The sequence below is a fragment of the Plasmodium yoelii genome (genome assembly GCF_900002385.2).
Source record: "Plasmodium yoelii strain 17X genome assembly, chromosome: 5".
Classification (NCBI taxonomy): domain Eukaryota; phylum Apicomplexa; class Aconoidasida; order Haemosporida; family Plasmodiidae; genus Plasmodium; species Plasmodium yoelii.
In genome coordinates this window covers 508,267-528,766 of record NC_036177.2, presented here as the reverse complement: position 1 = coordinate 528,766, position 20,500 = coordinate 508,267, and the positions used below count along the sequence as shown (strand labels likewise).

Sequence of the window (20,500 nt, the reverse complement as noted above, 5' to 3'; positions counted from 1 at the left end):
ATATAGACATTATAAAAATACATTCATATTGTAGAGCATTCATAAGAAACACATACTATGTAATGTAAAAATAAAAATAAAAAATGCAAAGAGGATGAATAGAACACATATGCCAAATAATCACAAAATTCACGAAGGAATTAACATGAAGTCCTCAATAAATGAAGTAAAAAAAAGTAAACGAATAGAGAAAGCATTAAGTTATGTAACAAATTCCACCAAAAAAAAATCAAAAAAAAAACAAACAAATATAAAAAAAATAGGGGATGTTTCTGTAAATATAGAAAACACAAACACCTCGAATAATCTCAATTTGTACATTGACAACGAATCAGTGGTTTCTTCAAAATATAAGAAAAAAACAAAAAAAAAAAAAAAAAAAAAATTAAATATTTATAATAACAATGATAGTAGTAAATATTTAAAACCAAAAGTTGTAAAAAAAAAAAATTCAAAAATTATATTTCTTCACCACAATGAGAATAACATAAGCACACACTCAGGAGAATCTTCAAAATTTCAAAAGTTAAAGAAAAAAAAAAAAATTAAAAAGGGAACTAAAAAAAAATCAATAAACAAAATTAGCATTTTAAAGCATAAAAGTCACGAATCCTTTCCTTCCACACAAAATAAAAACACACCTGAACTTGAACCAAATCAAGTTAATCTATCACCCTTGGAAATAGAAATAAATAAAACCAATGATATAGATAAGCATGATTTAGAAATAAACAAAACCAATGATATAGGTAAGCATGATTTAGAAATAAACAAAACCAATGATATAGGTAAGCATGATTTAGAAATAAACAAAACTCCTTGCACACAAAATTTCAATGACCCTACTAATAATTTGGACAATAATGAAAAAATAAAAGACCGTGCCCCATTTCACAGAATTGACAAAAGTAGTGAAAAATATACAACTAATGATAAAGAACATATGCAAAGTATGATAAAAAACCGGTATTACATCATTGATAAGAATGAAAAAAGTGAGCAAGGTTATAACAACGATATGAATATAACAAATTTTATCAAAAACGATAACACTGCTAAGAATAGCAATAGTGCCAGGAGCGTCAATAGTAACGATTATAATAAGAGTTTATTTTGTGAACTTACAGAAGCTATAGAAAATGATGGAATCGAACAAAACTGTAATAGAAATATAAATATTCGGCTTAAAGAAGAGAAAGAAGCCGAAGAAGAAGAAAAAGAAAAAAAAAAAAATGATGAGCATATTCTTGAAAATGGCAAATCGAATATTGAGGGTAATAACTTCGATAAGAAAGATGATTTAACTAATTTAGGAAAAAATTTAAAAAATAATGAAAGTTGTGAATCGAACAGTCCCAAAAAAAATATACGAAAGAGTTCATTAAATGGTATGAAAAAAAAGAATATATCTGAAAAAAAAACGAAAACAAAAATTAAACAGAAAAAGAAAAGACAAAATAATATTAATGATACCACAATCGATAAAAAAAAAGTATACATAAAAGAAAATAACAATGAAAGAAAATCGTCAGGTTTGATTTTGGGATTCAAGAAGATGAAGAAGAAGTTAAGTGGAAAAAAGATAAACACAAAAAAGGAATATAAAGAAAAAAAAATATACAGTGATAAACTAAAAGATGGAATAAAAGACACAACAAAATATAAGAAAAAGGATATAGATGATATAAGTTTCACTAAAGATATTGCGAAAGATATTGTGAAAGATAATGTGAAAGAGAATGTGAAAGAAAATGTGAAAGAGAATGTGAAAAAAATTGTGAAAGATGATGTGAAGAAAATTGTGAAAGATGATGTGAAGAAAATTGTGAAAGATGATGTGAAAGATGATGTGAAAGATGATGTGAAAGATGATGATGAGAAAAAAAGAAAAACAATAGGTCAAGAGGAAGAGAAAGAAAAAATAGAAATTGTCATGTTGAAAAAAAACGAAACGAGAACAGAAGAAGAGATAAAAATGGGAACTGACGAAAAACCCAAAGTAAAAACTAAAGAAAACTTCAAAATAGAAAATGAAGAAGGATGCAAAATGGAGATTGGTGAAGAAAATTCAGTTTTGGTAGAGGCCAAAAATATGAAAAATGAAACAAAACTTGAAGCAGATGTTATAACAATTGAAGATGCCGAATTAAGAAAGGATGAAGAAGAAGAGAAATCCAAAAACAATGAAAAAGACTCGAAATCAGAGGAAAGGAATATATTAGAAACACAAATAGTAGGAAAAGAGGAAAAGGGAGAGGAGAAGGAAAAACCTGTTTTAAAAAAAAAAAAAAAAAATAAAGCAAAGCAAAGAAACAGGGAAGGAAAAGGGGTTATAGAAAAGGGTTATGATGCAAAAAGGGAAAAGAAAGAGAACGAACAAAAAAATAGCAAAAAAGAAAATGAAAAAGATGAAAAAGATGAAAAAGATGAAAAAAATGAAGAAAATGAAGAAAATGCCAAAATGGAACCCGATGATTCAATTGAGCAAAAGGACAAACCGTCGAATGTTCAGAATATGAGTAATATTATTAAAAATAATAAAGTGAACAAAATATTGGAGAAATATATAATTTCAAAAAAGGAAGAAAAATTAAAAAGAAAATATATGAATAGAAAAAAATATGTGGATATTTTAGATATTAGTGAAAAAAAATTTAAAATAGATACTATAAATTGTTTTCCACATACTACAACACAAGTATGTTATAGTGATATATATTTTTTTTTTGATACATATGAAAAAAAATTAAAAAAAAGTAATAGTGGTAAAAATACGATAAAATTAATGAAAAAGCTATTCAAATGTGAATACATTGAAATGAATAATATGGATCTAGTGCTTAAAATTTTTGATAAAATTATAGACAAGTTAAAAAAGGAATTAAAAACAGAATCTATAGTAAAAATATATGATGAAGAAGAACATGTAATTGCATCTAAAATAATGGAATACAAAAATGGTAATTATGATAAATATATGTATAACAAAAAAAGATATGGTTCGAATAATGAATATAATATATCTGAGAATAATTTATTTAATCAAAACCCTTTGCATAATAAAAATAATTTATTTGGTTGCAATAGAAATAAATTGTATAATATAATTTTTAACTCATCTCAAGGCGAATATATAATGGGATCTCATTCTTTTTTAATATTACAACAGTGGAATGATGAATATAAATTAGCTATGTTAAGAGATAAATTAGAACAAATTAAAAAAAGAAAACAAAACATGAATACTCATGTAACAACATATATTAAATCATTAAGATATGGTTTTATTGACAATTTGTTTAGTATATGTTGTTTAAATAATTGTAAAAATAATGACAATGATGTGGATTATTGTGATTTTCCGCTTCCCCTACAAAACATGTTTTATGCAAATACACAAATGGATGTAGATAATATTAAATTGAATCATGAGCGTATTCCACCAATGAAAATGACAAAAGCGGTTCGCATTTTAGCATCCAGTTAGTATTTTGCGTGCTTATTTGTTCATTTGTTAATTTGTTTGTTTTTTGTTTGTTTTTTGTTTGTTTTTGTTTGTTTTTTTTGTTTGTTTATACTATGGATATATGTGTAGAATATATTCATGGGAAATTTCTTTAGATATTTGTTTACAATAGTTATCACATTTTATTATCCTATGATGGAATAGTGTGATAATTTTTATTAGTTCTTTATTTATTATGTTGATACAATTTTTGCTGAGCTTAGCTTATTTCATATATTCATTTTTTTTGACTTCTTTGTATACATTATATTTTATAAATAATCAAATTGGTCATAAATTTTATAATATTAAAAAGTTGGGTAATTTTAAAATAAAGTTAAAACTATAAAAAAAAAGGATAATATTTTTGGGAAAATAAATGAGTGGATTTGATTAATTATCATAGTAATATATACATTTCTTTTATATATAGAATAAATAAAAATATAAAAAAATGTAAAAAAATGTAAAAAAATTTATATATAGGATAAACAATTTGTGTTGTGTGTATAAAAAAAAATAGATATACATTTCAAATATAAACTTAAAAATAACAAATATTGATAAAAATAGTTTGCCAGATTTAGTAAAAAAACAAATAGAATAAGACACATAGATATATTATTATATGAAAATAATTTGTTCTTTTTTTTTTGGTCTCTACAATTTATATGAGGAATGAAAAGTTATGGAATTTGGATAAGCCATTATAATCAATTATTTTCGCATAATAATATATTAATTTATTCGTTTATTACAATTTTAAATTATCAAATAATGAAATTTGTATTTTTGGACAGGTTTTTTAAAATTTGTATATATTGATCTGGTATGCTTAATGAATTATTTGCATTATTTATGACTTTGCAAATATAAGGTAAATCATCTTGGATTGAAAAAATGTTTGTTAAGAAAAAAAGAAAATTCAAATCTTTAAAAAGATTTACAATTTCGGTTTTATTTTTTAATGATTTTATTGTGTTATTAAACTTTTGAAGAATATTATAATAATTTGAATTATTTGGATAAGGGAAAAAATAGTTATAACTACTTTTATGGGAAAATATAGGAACATTATTTACACAAAATAAAATGTCCACTTTTTTTATTTCGATTTTTTTAATAAAAATATTATTTTTACATTTTAAATATAGTTCGTTCATAAGATCTATTTCACTATCAAAATTTTTTATTTTGGTTTCCTTTACATTTTGTTTTTTTTCAAATTGCAATATACTATTTTGTTTTTCAATATCTTTAATCATATCATTGTTTATTAATTTGATTAAATCATTATTCATTTCATATGCTTCAACAATAATTCCTTTTGATTTTTTATTCATTCCAACAGACAAAATAATAAATGGTTTTAAATTTTCATTATATTTTTTTTTTTTTTTTTTTCCTTTATTTTCGATATTAACTTGTTCAAGACCTTTTTTACTGTCTTTATGTGAAAGGTTATCATTATCGTTATCACGATTTTTATCACGATTTTTATCACGATTTTTATCACAATTTTTATCACGATTTTTATCACAATTTTTATCACGATTTTTATCACAATTTTTATCACGATTTTTATCACAATTTTTATCACGATTTTTATCACAATTTTTATCACGATTTTTATCATGATGTGTATATTGTTCATTATTTTTTTTTCCTTCTCCGTTTGTTATTTTTTCGTGTTTATTTTTTCGGATCAATTCGGTCAGAACTTGTTTCATAACTTTCAATGCTAAAAAAACTTCTTTTCCTCCCATTGGTATAAATATTTCATTTTCATCATGATTTAATGTTTTAATTTTTTTATTTAATTTTATAAAATTTTTTTTTTTTTGATTGGCTTCATTTAAATCTACCCCAATATCTGGATAAGCGTAAAAAAAACCAACAACTTGTAAATTTAATAGTTTTGCTAATTTGTCCATTTTTTCTCGATCATTACTATTTAGAAGATAATCTACATTATAATCATGATGAGAACTGTTTGTAGAAAAAAATACATTTTCGATTTTTACAGAATTATCATTTTCATATTTTCCATATAATATTCCACAAAATAATTTATTATTTTCATTATTAAAAATTATTTTATTAAAAAACCCTTGCATATTATATAAACAAGCTTCACTAACACTTACATTCTTACAAACTGAATCAAATAAAGGATCTATTGATATTTTTTTATTATTTTCATAATGAATAAACTTACTTTCCTTTTTATTATTATTTTGGTTAATTATATTTTTGTGATTTGTTGTATCATTATTAATAAATTTGTTCTTAGCTATATTTGCATTGATATCATTTTTATTTAATATACTGAAATACGGTTTTCTTCTTATTCTTAAACATTCACATTTGATTCTCATAAATATGAAATATAAAACAATTATAAGAAGTTTTATTTTCATTGTTTTAGCATACACACAAAAAAAATCCTTTATTTTTAAACACTACATTTTTATCAATATAATGCTTAAGAAAATTAGGGAGAAATTGCTAGGAACTCGATAAAAACAAATGAAAAATTATCCAATATATGGAAATAAATAGTACCTATACTTTTTTTTTTTTCTTTTTTTTTTTTTTATTTATGGAACTAGCCAAAGTGTAATTATTTCTTTAAAAAAGGGGAAAAAAATATTAACCGTTCATATAATATATTTATCAATATGTGCACATTTTATTCGCATAAAATCGTGCATATATATACAACTGCAACGTAATAATTTTGAGTAGAACAAAAATAAGGATATAGCCTAGTTTTGGAGAGTAATATATAATATAATGCAATATAATGCAATATTCATTTTCATTACATTGTTATGAGCTTACATTTTTTTATTAGTAAAAATGGAAAATCTTTTAAAAATTGCCAGATTATAATTTTTTAAGGCCATGTAAAAATGTGAAATAAAAGGCCCTGCTAGTATGCAATATAATGAAAAAATAAAAAAAAATTGAACAACTTTGAAAAATATTATTACCATTTGAACTATAATAAAGAATTGCTTTTCTTAGCAATTTAAAGTATCATGAAAATTTAAGCTTTCAATTAAATAAGAACATGCTTATATAAATATATGTGTGCAAATTTTTAGCGAACAATTCCATATAAGGATAAATACTCATCACTATCATTACAACAAATGGAACTGTTTTCTTTCCAACTAATTTCATACTTATATGTTATTCTATTTATTATGATTTATTTAAAAATAAAGTAATGGGGAATGAAAAATGAGGAATATATTAACAAAATTGCTATTTATACCATAAAAAAAATATCGTCGTAATGCTTTATTTAACTATTTTGTACTTTTTTTATGGGCCTTTTATATGTTTAATTAAAACAATATTCATCCATATTATTACTATGTAATTAAAAATGGAAGATTAATATATAACTAAATGTTTATAGATTTTTAATTATTTAAAAAAAAAACACATTTGTGTAAAAAAAAAATGATATAAGGCTTATACAAATCACATAATTTTTTTTTATAAAATAAACTAAAATGGTTTCCTTTTGGTATTATATGCATTTTTTTACTCAAGATATAGTGACTTGACTATTTAAGATGATAAATAATTCGAAAATATGAGAACCTTACGTGTGTATTTTTTTTAAAAGAACAAACAGAATGGTCTTATACATAAATTTATTTGTATACGCCCTAACATATATAACTTTCCCTTTTTGTTTATTATATTACCGATTTCGATAAAATAACGAAAGATAATAAACTTATATTACATATAAAGACTCGTTAATAACAAAAAATATATAACCAACCTAATTACTCAATTGAAAACGATTAATTTGAGATGAAAAACAATAAATAAAAAAATTGTAAAAATTATATATACGACAAAAAGAAGGAAATAATAAAATAAACTTATAAAAATGATAATATGATTAAAAAATAGTATAATCATATATAAGATAAAATAATAAAATTATCAAGTACTTTTTTTTCGATATAAATAATTCGTATATTTTTTTTGAATATAATGAAAAAAAATATTGCATTTCAAATATTTTATAATAATATATATACTATTATTTATATGTTATATAAATGTACCTACAAATATAGCATATTAAAAAATACTATGTATTTTGTCAATTGAAATTGTACAAAAATATAAGTATTTTTTTATTATAATATTGAATTAAAAGCGGGTAGAAAACAAAAAAAATATCTTGGAATTTTTTATTATACAATTCCAATATATATATAAATATATATAATATATATATATACATATATTATATATAGTTTTTTTTTTATTTATACATATTTATTTATAAGGGATTTTTAAAAATATTTATATTTTGCCAACAGTAGCAATTAAAAAAAATAAATAAAACACATATTATTATATATACTAACTATATTTGCATATATAGAAAAAATTAATAGATCTAATTAATTAAAAAAAAATTCCTTTAATATATATATATAGTATAATATGCAGGGCAAATATATGCTATAGAGGTACGTACGTACGCATAGGGAACAATTCTACAATTATGATTGTCATATATAGTAAATATTATTTATTTATATATTATTATATATTCAAACGTAGAGAGAGAAAAAAAATGGGCTTTATTATAATAAAATATGATGCTGTACTTTTTTAAGTATAAATATTTCGATACCATTATTAATTTTTAAAATTCATTTAATGCGCATGCTCCGAAAAAAATAATACCCAATAAAATACCTCAATAATTTATTATATATAATTATAAATATAAATGTAAATATAAATGTAAATATAAATGTAAATAGCGAACAGCCCATGATGCCTCTTAATATAATATAAATTTTTATAAGCCCGCAATGAAATATAATATATATATATTATATATATAATATATATTAATGCCGTGCTTTTTATTATTTTTGTACATGTAATTATTATTTTTTATATGCAACCTTTCTATAATATTATTATTATTATTATTTATATTATATTTTTTATATGCTTATGTTTTGTGCCATTTTATGTACGTACTTATTATATATTATTTTATATTTCTTTTATAATATTTGATATATGCGTATATAATCAACTTACATATATATAATATTATTATTACATAGGTTTTTCGCCTTGTTTATTCAAATTGGTATTAAAATTATTCATGTGATACTTAAAAAATTTTAATTCAATAATAGTTTGCATTTTTTTATATTATTATGAGGTCGTTTATTTAATATTTTATATACTTTTGTACTTATATTTATATGTATATAATTTATAAGGAAAAAGGGAATGTTTTATTTAAAAAAAAATAAATAAATTAATAACATTTTATATATAATATTAAGAGTATTATATATATATATGATATTTTTTTATTATTTATTTTATATACATAATTATGTGATAAATTTATGTTGCATGTTTTTTTCGTTTGTTTCGATTTTATGTAATGCGATATGTTGTAACACTTATACATTAACATTAATAATATATAACCACAACCTTTTTTGAATATTATTTTTAAAAAGGAAGTTTACATATTATCGTTTATTGAATAAGACATATGCATATGTATATGTACATATTATGTATATGTATATAATATGTACATAATATGATATAATATGTACATAATATGTATATACTTTATTTATTAACATATATATTATTACTTTATAGGACAAATACCATATTTTATATACTCTTATGTATTTTCAAAGTGTTTGTATTTTGGTAATACAAAACTTTCAAATTTTAATTAATTTTTTAATTTTATATGTTAAAATACATTGTATGAGAAGTGTATTTAAAGCCTTTAAAGTATATGTTATATTTTTTTATATTCACATTTTTTCGCTTATTACATAATATATATTTTATACATTTTTTAACAGTTAACATATATATTTTTTTTTTTTTTCATATTGAAGTATATTTATGTCTTGGCATGAAGTATTTACTATTTTGTGTATATAAGCTTTTCAGTAGTATAATATAAAAAAAATAAAAAAAAAGACGTAAAAAAAAAGTTATGTACTTATAGTATTATAAACCTAGAAAATAATCTGTATTTATTTATGTACGTTAATAAAAAAAAAAAAAATATATTGTGTTTTATTATATATATTACATACGTGCACACGCTATTTTAAACTTTCAATATATTTTTCAGTTTTATCTTTTTATATATAATTAATTTTTAATATATAATTACATAATACAGAGTTTATTTTGATATATTCATTTTATTACATAATTTTGTATTATTCTTATATTATTTATTTCTTACATTATTTATTTATTATATTTTTTGTTTTTTGGTAAATACTTAACAATTAAAAAAAAAAAAATTGAAGAGCTGTTTCTTGCACACAATAAATATTATAAACTTGCACGCATATTCAATTGCAATTATTTATGCATTCTCAAGAGGGAAAGAAATATATACATACATATAATACATACATATATATTATATTTAAGAAATTGTGGACAAAATAAAAAATATAATTTACAAAAAGCAATATTGTTTCCAATATATATTTATTTATGCATATATAAAAATTTAATTTAATATCATGCGCATATTTCTTATGTATATATATTAAAAAAAACAGTTAAAAGTGCAAAGAGAAAAAAAGAAAGCATTTTATGCATCACCAAAAAAAAAATGAACATAAATTTTTAATACGATTTGGTGCATAAAAACGCTTCACAATTTCGTGAAACCAACGATTATTACTATATATATAATATTAATCTGATATATATATAGCCTCAAGGAATGTTTTAAGGTATAGAAAAAAAAATAATAAAAATAGTACATATATTTGTGAGTATGTGAATATGTATGCATTTTATACTCATGTTTATAGTACCAATTTCACAGTTTTAATGAATTATGGGTATATATTGAATAAATGCTTATGTGCTTAATTTATGCATTTCTTCTTTGCATGCGATATACTTACAAAGAATGTACGTGCGAGTTATAGTTTATTAGACAATAGGGATACATTTCATTCACTCATTTATTCATTTAGTATGTTATTATTATGTTATTATTATGAATGGTAAACATAAAAACTGCGTAATGTTCAATATACAATGTAATTGATGTATGCTTTTTTTCATTGTTTTAAATTCTATAATAGTTATTACAGTTAATATTTTTTGTCAAATTGTATTTTCACTATTTATAATATTGTGTTACACATAATATGAAGTTATTATACAAGCATACTATATATGTATATACCAATTCATGTAATATATGAATTTTTTTGAAATTAGATTATATTATCATTTAAAATGTGCATATGCATACGTGCATATTGTATCATTTAGAGTGTACATGTATATAAAATTCGTTTTTATGAAGTTTATTAAAACTCGAATTTTATACTTTAAGCATATAAACAAAACTTGTATATTTATATCTTCATATATTTGCATGTGTCTGCATATGTACATATATAGAAATATAAAATACGTTCCTGTTATTCCATACCATATATGATTTATTTTATGCATATATATATATTTTTTTTTAGTTTTTGTCTTTTTAGCCAATATCAAAAACTGATATGGACATTATTTATATTAACAAAAAACAATATATATGTATGCTAAATTAATATAAATCGTTTGTAAGAGAATTATAAATAAAATTTATGAATAATTAATCGAAGAAACATAAATTAAAAATAAAAAAAAAAAAAATTAGAAAACATAAAAGTATATTTGATTGTTCAATAGGAATTTCAAGACACACTATACGTACTTGTATATATTATATGTGACGATATAGCAATTTTGAATAATCGAATGCGAAATTTTATATTCTATACAAAGGGCATAAATAAAGGTGATAATAAATGCATAAATATTCTTATATAATTGTTTGTAAAAATATTATCCATTATATGATAATTATAAAACTTATTGTTAAAAACGAAAATACAGAAATTAAAAAGATCATACGTGCGCTTTATCCGTATATATATATAACGAGCATATTGATGAGTATAGTTTATAGATATAGCGCAACAAAAGAATGGATGAACAATCCAAATTCTACTTTCAAAATGAGAATTGACTGAATGATAATAAAAATTGTAATAATAATATTTCAATTTTATTACCAGGGAATTCTAAAGTTCACTAAATTAATATATTAACAAAAATATTAAGAAAAAAAAAGAAAAAAAAAAGAAAAAAAAAAGAAAAAATAAAGAAAAAAATAAAGAAAAAATAAAGAAAAAAATAAAGAAAAAATAAAGAAAAAATAAAGAAAAAATAAAGAAAAAAAAAACACACACACACATGCGTGAATGCTCCTAATTCAGCAACATTTTAAACCATTAAAAATAGTATATATACATTTATGTTGTATTGAAGTGTCTTATGATTACATATTAAAAGGCAGTGTTATGATCGATATAGCAATATTGTATGACGAATTTTTAAAATTACAATCTGAAACGTAATTTTCAAAATTATATAAATTAAATTTAAAATAGTGATTAAAAAAAAAAAGGTCATAATAAATATATGGAACATTATAAAAGTACTAATTTATATTTAAAGTAAAATAATATGACCATGATGAATAATAATAATATTGTTAATAATGATAATGGGACTATAAGTATAACAAGCAGTTTATTAAGTAACAATGATAAAAATATGAATATAAAATCTAAATTGGGAATAAATAAAAATGGCAACATTGGTGGTGGGTTGCATGAATCTTATCAAAAGTCAATGCTATCCTCATATAATATGAGCAATGTTCCCATGCCACCAATAAATTATCATGCTAATAATAATGTAATGAGTAGATATAACCCTATGAATTATTCATTACAAGAAATGAATCAAAATATGCAAATGACTAATAATAATATGAAACAAAATTCTATGCAAGGTAATGATTTATTATTAAAACAAAATAATAAAGATCAAAATTATATGTATTATCAAAGGAATAATTCAAATAATTTTAATAATATGCATGGAAATTTTTATCCATATATGAACAATGGGTTTTATGGGATGTCATCAACAAACTGCTTTAAGCCCACATCTACCAATATACCAAATAATAATAATACTAATACTACTAATAATAATAATACATCTATGAATAGTTTTAATCAAATAAATGGGTCTTTTCCATATGATAATACAATAAGAAGTGGTGTTGGCCCCAGTGCACCTCCTGGTGGTGTTAATAATGCTATTTCTAGTAACAGTAATAATAATAATAATAATAATTCCAATTTTGTGAATAATTTAAACTCAGTAAATTATGGTGATAATATAAATTGTAATTCAATTAACAATATATTAAATAAAGATTCTGAGAATTTGGATAAATCGTCTCAAATCAAATCTTTATCAAATAACATGAATGTTAATAATTTAAATATGGGACATCATGTTAATAATACTGCTATTACAAGCGGTACAAATAACAATAGTAATAATAATGGAATTAATTCCAATGTTAAAGATAATATGACCAAAATGGCAAACAATAATTTTAAAGGCATAGGAAGTATATGCAACAATATTCCTCCATACCGAATAAATAGTGATCAACAATTAGATAAACAACATAATTCTATAGACGATAATAATAATAATAATAATAATAACACGCGATATCATCCTATGAATATGTATAATAGGATGGAATATGGTTATGATAATTTTAAAGATGAGAATATATTAGATAAGGATAAAGCTAATATAGATAAATTAAGTAATAGTAATAACTCAAATTTATTAGGTGATAATAAAACAAATGCTTCTATTTCTAAAATTAGAAAAGGGAATAATAAAGATGGTGTGATCGGAGATAATAATGGTAATTCCAATGGATTAATAAACAATGATTCTGATGGTTATAAACAATATAAAAATGAGGTAGATGGAAATCATAATAAAATGAAAGATGGAACAGATGGTATGATAAAAGATCCTAAATTAAATGATTCTGTTAATAGTAATGGTAATAATTCATATGCAATGTTTCCAAATTATAACTTAAAATATCCAATGAATATGAATATGTTTAATAATATTAACCATTTTAATATGAACAATAAAAATGGTATAAATAATATTGGAGGTGTATCTAACATGAATGTAGAAGGTGGAAATTATCAAAGTTTTAATTTAATTAATAATATGAGTGATTTGAATAGTGCATATAATAATATGAACAAATTACCAAATGTTAATAATTATAATATGATGAATATATATAGTGATAATCGATATAATAACAATAATACTAACATACCTGTTGGTGTTAATAATAATATTATAAATATGAACAATTATAATAATATGAATTATATGAATATGAGATTATTAAATAGTCGAAATATTCCAAACAATATGAATAACAGTGATTTAAACACAAATTATATGACAGATGGAATGGGTAATCGTATAGTTAATCATGATATGAATAATAATATGAATGATGGAAATTTAAACAATGGTAATAAATATGTTAGAAAAACGGGTATTGGGAAACAATATGTGAATAACAATGTTACATCTGGTTCTATGAAAAAGAAAAATGAAACACAAAAAGATAAGAAGAAAAAAAGAAAAAAAAAAAATGAAAATAATATACCTGAATCAGATGATGAAGAAGATAACGATTTATATATAAATTCTTATGTTAAAAAATCAGCACCTAAAAATAGTAATGGTAATAAAAGTTGGTTACAATATGATAGTCTTGATGATAAATATACTGAAAAAATGAAACGTAATGAAAAAAATGATATTTTTGTTTCACCAAATATTGGAGCAGTAGGTGGTAGAACAAATTTAAGAGAAAGAAAAAGAGTCTATAATTATGCACAAATAGATAATTATTACGAAACAGATGAAGAAGATAAAAAAGTTGATGAGGAAAAAAATTTACTTAGGCAAGAAAAACAAAGTATGGGAGGTATTGATCGTGTTATTCATCATCGAAAAATAAAAGATTGGGATATCATTAATAGTATTAAAAATAACCCGTTTTTGTTTATAAATAGGAAGAAGCCTGAACAAGGCGAGAACGCGAATGGTGATGCGAATGAGAATGCGAATGAGAATGGTGATACGAATGGTGATAGTAAAAAGAATGAAAATTTAATAGGATCAACCGAAATGTCATCTGATTCATTAAATGCTACCGAAACAGCTGGAACAGATGGTGCCCCTGATGTTAGTTGCCATAAGATATTAGGAGGTGTTGAAAATAATGAAGATCCAGCATTGGATGATTTTTATGAAGAAGAAGATATTGTAGATGTAAATGAAGTTGAATTTTTAGTAAAATGGATAGGAAAATCTCATATTCATAATTTTTTTTGTACTTATGAATATTTAAGATATTTTAATGGTGTAAAAAAAGTTGATAATTATATTAAAAAAATTCGATTATCATTCCAAAAAAGAAAATATATGACAGCAGATGAGATTGAACAAGAAAAAATTTATTCTGAAATAAAAAAACAAATCGAAATGGATTCAATACATGCTGAAAGAATAATAACTCATAGAAAATGTGAAATTACAAATGAACAATTATTTTTAGTAAAATGGACAAGTTGTGCATATGATCAATGTACAGAAGAAACTAAACAAACATTATTAGATCATAATTTTGGAAAATTAATAGATGAATATTTTGATAGAGAAAGCAAAATATATGGTCCTAAAGCATTATCAAGTATATGGAATAGAGGCCCATTAACTGCTACAAAATTTGATCCATATAATGAGACACCAAGTTATTTACATGGAAAAAAATTAAGAGCTTATCAATTGACAGGTTTAAATTGGATGGTTAGTAGAATGAAAAGAAATTTAAGTGTTTTATTAGCAGATGAAATGGGTTTAGGTAAAACGGTTCAAACAATTGCAGTTGTTGGTCATATGTTATATAAAGAAAAATTAATAGGACCTTATTTAGTATTAGTACCCCAATCAACTGTAGATAATTGGTTAAATGAATTTAAAAATTGGTTACCTCAAGCTAATGTAGTATGTTATCATGGTAATGCAGTAAGTAGAGAATTAATAAGAACATATGAATTAAAAAAAGTATATGTACAAAATAGAGGATATCGATATAAATTTGATGTATGTATAACAACACCATCTATACTTAACAGTGTAAGTGATGTTGAATTATTGAAAAGAATACCATGGCAATTAATGGTTGTTGATGAGGCACATCAATTAAAAAACCGTCAATCTAAAAGATTTATAGAATTGAAACAATTTATGGCTGAATCGAAATTATTACTTAGTGGTACACCATTACATAATAATTTGGAAGAATTATGGACTCTATTACATTTTTTAAATCCACAACAATATACATATTATGAGGCATTTCAAAAAAAATATAACGAAATTGAGAATACTAGTTTAATTGGTGAAGCTAAACAAAAACAATTGATGCAATTACAACATGAATTACATGAAGTAATTTTAAGAAGAGTAAAAAAAGATGTTGAAAAATCACTTCCAAATAAAGTTGAACGAATTTTACGAGTTGAATTATCACCTATACAGATAGAATATTATAAAAATATTTTAACAAAAAATTATGAACAACTAGCTAAAGCATCAGGTGGTGCAAAAAATTCTTTACAAAATATATGTATGGAATTGAAAAAGGTGTGTAATCATCCATTTTTATGTTGTGAACCAATTGATAAAGATGAATATAGAGAAAGATTAGTATACTCAAGTGGAAAAATATGTTTGTTGGAAAAATTATTAATAAGATTAAAAGAAAGAGGGAATCGTGTTTTAATTTTTTCTCAAATGGTGAAAATGTTAAATATATTAAGTGAGTATTTAACTTTAAGAGGTTTTAAACATCAAAGATTAGATGGTACAATGACAAAAGAAATGAGAAAAAAAGCTATGAATCATTTTAACAGTAAAAATTCTGATGATTTTGTATTTTTATTATCTACAAAAGCTGGAGGGTTAGGAATTAATTTAACATCTGCTGATACAGTTATTATATATGATTCTGATTGGAACCCACAAAATGATTTACAAGCAGGTGCTAGAGCACATCGTATAGGACAAACAAAAACGGTGCAAATATATCGTTTAGTAACAAAAGATTCTATAGAACAAACTATTTTAGAAAGAGCAAAAGTGAAAATGGTTTTAGATACATTAGTTGTTCAAGGATTAAATAAAAAACAAAATGATAATGTGAATTTTATTGGTGGAGAAGGTAGTAATTCTTCTAATGGTTTTACAAGAGAAGAATTATCAAAAATTCTTAAATTTGGTTCTCAAAAATTATGGGAAAAAAATAGTTCAAAATATTCACCACAAGATGGGGAAGATGGAAAAAATATTATAAAAGGTGTTGATGTTGATTTAGATAAAATTTTAGAAGAAGCAGAAGCTAATGAAAATACTAATAATGCAAATAAAGATATAAATTCTGAATTAAATAGTTTACAAAATGGTGCTGCTAGTAATTTTTTTAATACTAATACTAATTTATTTGGTAATGGGGTTAGTGGTAATGGTGTAAATAATATTGGTGGAGGAATTGCTGATGATTTATTAAGTTCATATAATAACATTACTGAATTTAAATATGAACCTCCTGAAAATTTAAAAAGCAATATATTATATAATGATTCTACAAAGCAAGGTGAATTAGATGTAGAGGAAAATGATAAAGATTTTTGGGATAAAACAATACCTTTAGAAGAACGATTGAAATTAAAAAAAATGAAAGAAGAAGAATTGTTAGTACATGGTCCTAGAAAAACTAGAACCCGAGATGCTAGATATAATCAAGGATTATATTATGATGGTGGTGCACATAATAATAATAGTGAGGGAGATGATAGTGATGAATTTACTATTAAATATACTGATAAATATAATAAAAATTTAAATAAAAAAAAACGAAAAAGAAGAACATCTACACATATTACAGAAAAAGATAAATTCCGTTTGTATAGATCTTTACTAAAATTTGGTAATCCAACATTGCGTTTAGATGATATACAATTTGATTCCAAATTAATGAAAGTTGATAGAAATGTGATTCTAACTGAGTTAAATATCATTGTAGATACATGTAAAGAAATCGTGGAAAAGGTAGCAAAAGAAGGTAATAATACTAATGGTCAGCAACCAGGTTTAGCTACCCAGAATGTAAAAACTGATAATGACGATCAAACTGAGTATAATAATGAAGAATGTAACACAACTAATGCAAATTCGGTGAATGTAAAGAGTAATGATATGGGTGTGGAGGTAAAGGAAGAGAATGACCAACAAGCTGAAGATATTAATGATGAAAATGATAAAAATAAAAGAGGAAAAAGGGGTGTCCGAACCACTGCAACCCCATCTACTGGTGAAAATGTAGAAGCAACTGAAGTTTCGAAGAAGGAGGAAGCCAACAATAATGACAATGATAATAATAGTGGCGGTGGTGATGGTGGCGGATTTTTTTCAAAATTTATGAAATTTACAAAAGGTAGCACTGGTGCTAAGAGGGAAGATGAAATAGAAGGAAAGGGAATAAAAGCTAAGACCGAAGATGATGGTGTTAAAGATGAGTTGGATGATGATATAGTAAAAGATGAATTAAATGATGAAAGTGATAATAATAATAAAACAAAAGGTGAAAGAGGAAGGAAAATAGATGCATATACATTTTATATTGGTACTAATAAAGCTAATGCTTTAGATTTATGCCATAGATTACAATTATTTAAAAGTTTGCATGATTTTATAAAGGAACAAAATAATGATAATGAATATAGTTTTAGGTTACCATTAAAACCTCCTCAAACTAATCCGAATAATGAAATTGTAAATAATGATAATGTGGTAGATAGTGTGGTAGAAAATGTGGAAGTAAATAATAAAAGCGTTGTAAAGAATGATAAAATAAAAAATAAAAAAGATGAAGTCGAAGGAGCAGGTGCTACTACTACTACTGCAGATGTAGAAGAAGAAGCAACACTGAATTTAACAACTACATCAGAAACAAAACAAGAAGGAAAAACTTCTAATGAATGTGAAGCTACAGAATCATCTATGGTTGTAGTAGGTGGTAATCCTTCTGATGATTATTTAAAATTAAAATTACCAAATTATATATTTGATCATTTGAGAGATTTATCTACAAAAGATGTAAAAGCATGGACTAAAGAAGATGATGAAAATTTAATAAAAGGTATTTATATATATGGTTTTGGTTCATTCAATGAAATATGTGTAGATGTGAATTTAAATTTAGAGCATATGAAAAATATAAAATGGGATAAAATAAAAATGCGATGTATCAAAATATTGAAAATGATAGAGGAGTATACATCTAATAATAAGGAAGGTACACCTGGTAAGAAACGACGACGAGCTAGAGGAAAAAATAAAAACCATGATGAAATAAAAGAAGAATATGATAATGGTAATAATAATACATCAATTAAATCAGAGGGAACTGGTGGAATAAATAAGAGTAATAGTATAAATGGTCGACACAGTATTAATAATTATGGACGAAGAAGTAGTGAACGAGTTAAAGCTATTTATTCACAAGAAGATAAAGAAAATGGAGGGATATTAAAGAAAAGAGTAGTATCTTCTAGAAAGGGAGAAAGAGATAATAAAAATAATAGTACACATCTTGGAAGTAATGGAACAAGTTCTAAATTAGAGAATGTATATGATATTAATAATAAAGGAGGAGAAAATACATTATTGTCCTCATCAACACTTGATAAAAGAAGAAGAAGAGGTATTTCATCCAAATCTTCAAATGTAACATTAAAAAATGAAAAAACAAATAGTAAATGTATTATTGAATCGTCTGAATGTTCATCTTCAAATGAACAGAAAAGTAATGGAAGTGATGATGATGATGATGAAGAAGAAGATGATGAAATAAATACTAATATTGTAAAAAGATCTGGTCGTAGTGGAAGTAACAGAAGTAGTAGAATGAATTCATATGAAAATTATAAATTAACAAGACGTAGAAGTACTAGAACACGTAGAGGAGGAGGTAATGATTCCATTGTGGGAAGTGAATGTGTAAACTCAATTGATCCTGATGGAGATGATGAATATCATAATGATTCAAATGATCGAAAAAAATTAAAAAAAAAAAAAAAAAAAAAAAAAAAGTTAACAGATGAAGAAATTATAGAAATAATTAAAAATAGCAATTTAAGAGAAATGGATCAACATAGTATAAATAAATTAACAAAAAAACCTTTGAAAAAATATAAAAAATTATTAAAAATAGTAAAAAAGGTATTATCTTCAAAAACAAATGAATTAGGACAAGCTGAGGAACAAGTATCTGATGATATTCGTAAAAAAACGGATGAACTTATTTTCTATATTGGGAATTATATTGGTAAATTTTTTGATCATTGTGTAGATAGTGAATGTAAAGATATATTAAATAATTCTGGTTGGGAATATATATCTAATTTTGTGAACGAAACAAGTGAAAATTTAAAGGAAAAATATGAGAAATTTAAATCCTCAAACTTAAAAGATAGTGATAATGCTGATATAACAGAGGAAAATATTATCTCATTTTTTTATTCCAAAAAATGTTCGGGTTTACTTTGTCCTGAAGATGATCCAGACGATGTAATGGATGAATAAAATAAAAAGAGAAATTATTGTGTTCCTCTAAAATACTTTGAATATTATCAAATAAATACTCTGTTGATTGGAATTATTTTATGTATAATATATATATATTTTTTTTTTTTTTTTCTATTTTATCGTTTCTTTTTTTATTATTGTAATATTTTTATTTTTGAGCATATAAAACGTTTTATATGTTGTATATATTTTTTTCTTATGTATGTATTATACATGCAAAATATGCATATATATCCCATGAGGGAATTTTTGTAAAAACTTTATTTTCATATAAATTTGTAA

General features: G+C 22.9%; 3 protein-coding genes across 3 annotated transcripts; 2 read left to right on the top strand and 1 right to left on the bottom strand.

The window, feature by feature from the left end:
- Positions 1-94: 94 nt before the first annotated feature.
- Positions 95-3,487, top strand: PY17X_0509400 (conserved Plasmodium protein, unknown function; the record flags this gene model as incomplete). The annotated part of the gene is made up of 1 exon (XM_022955201.1): positions 95-3,487. The coding sequence occupies one exon, from the start codon at positions 95-97 to the stop codon at positions 3,485-3,487; it is 3,393 nt and encodes a 1,130-aa protein (XP_022811659.1).
- A 788-nt stretch (positions 3,488-4,275) lies between these two features.
- Positions 4,276-5,925, bottom strand: PY17X_0509300 (conserved Plasmodium protein, unknown function; the record flags this gene model as incomplete). Its single annotated transcript, XM_022955200.2, has 1 exon — positions 4,276-5,925. The coding sequence occupies one exon, from the start codon at positions 5,923-5,925 to the stop codon at positions 4,276-4,278; it is 1,650 nt and encodes a 549-aa protein (XP_022811658.2).
- A 6,187-nt stretch (positions 5,926-12,112) lies between these two features.
- Positions 12,113-20,215, top strand: PY17X_0509200 (SNF2 helicase, putative; the record flags this gene model as incomplete). The annotated part of the gene is made up of 1 exon (XM_022955199.2): positions 12,113-20,215. One exon carries the CDS (start codon positions 12,113-12,115, stop codon positions 20,213-20,215), a length of 8,103 nt encoding a protein of 2,700 aa, XP_022811657.2.
- Between the last annotated feature and the right edge of the window lie 285 nt (positions 20,216-20,500).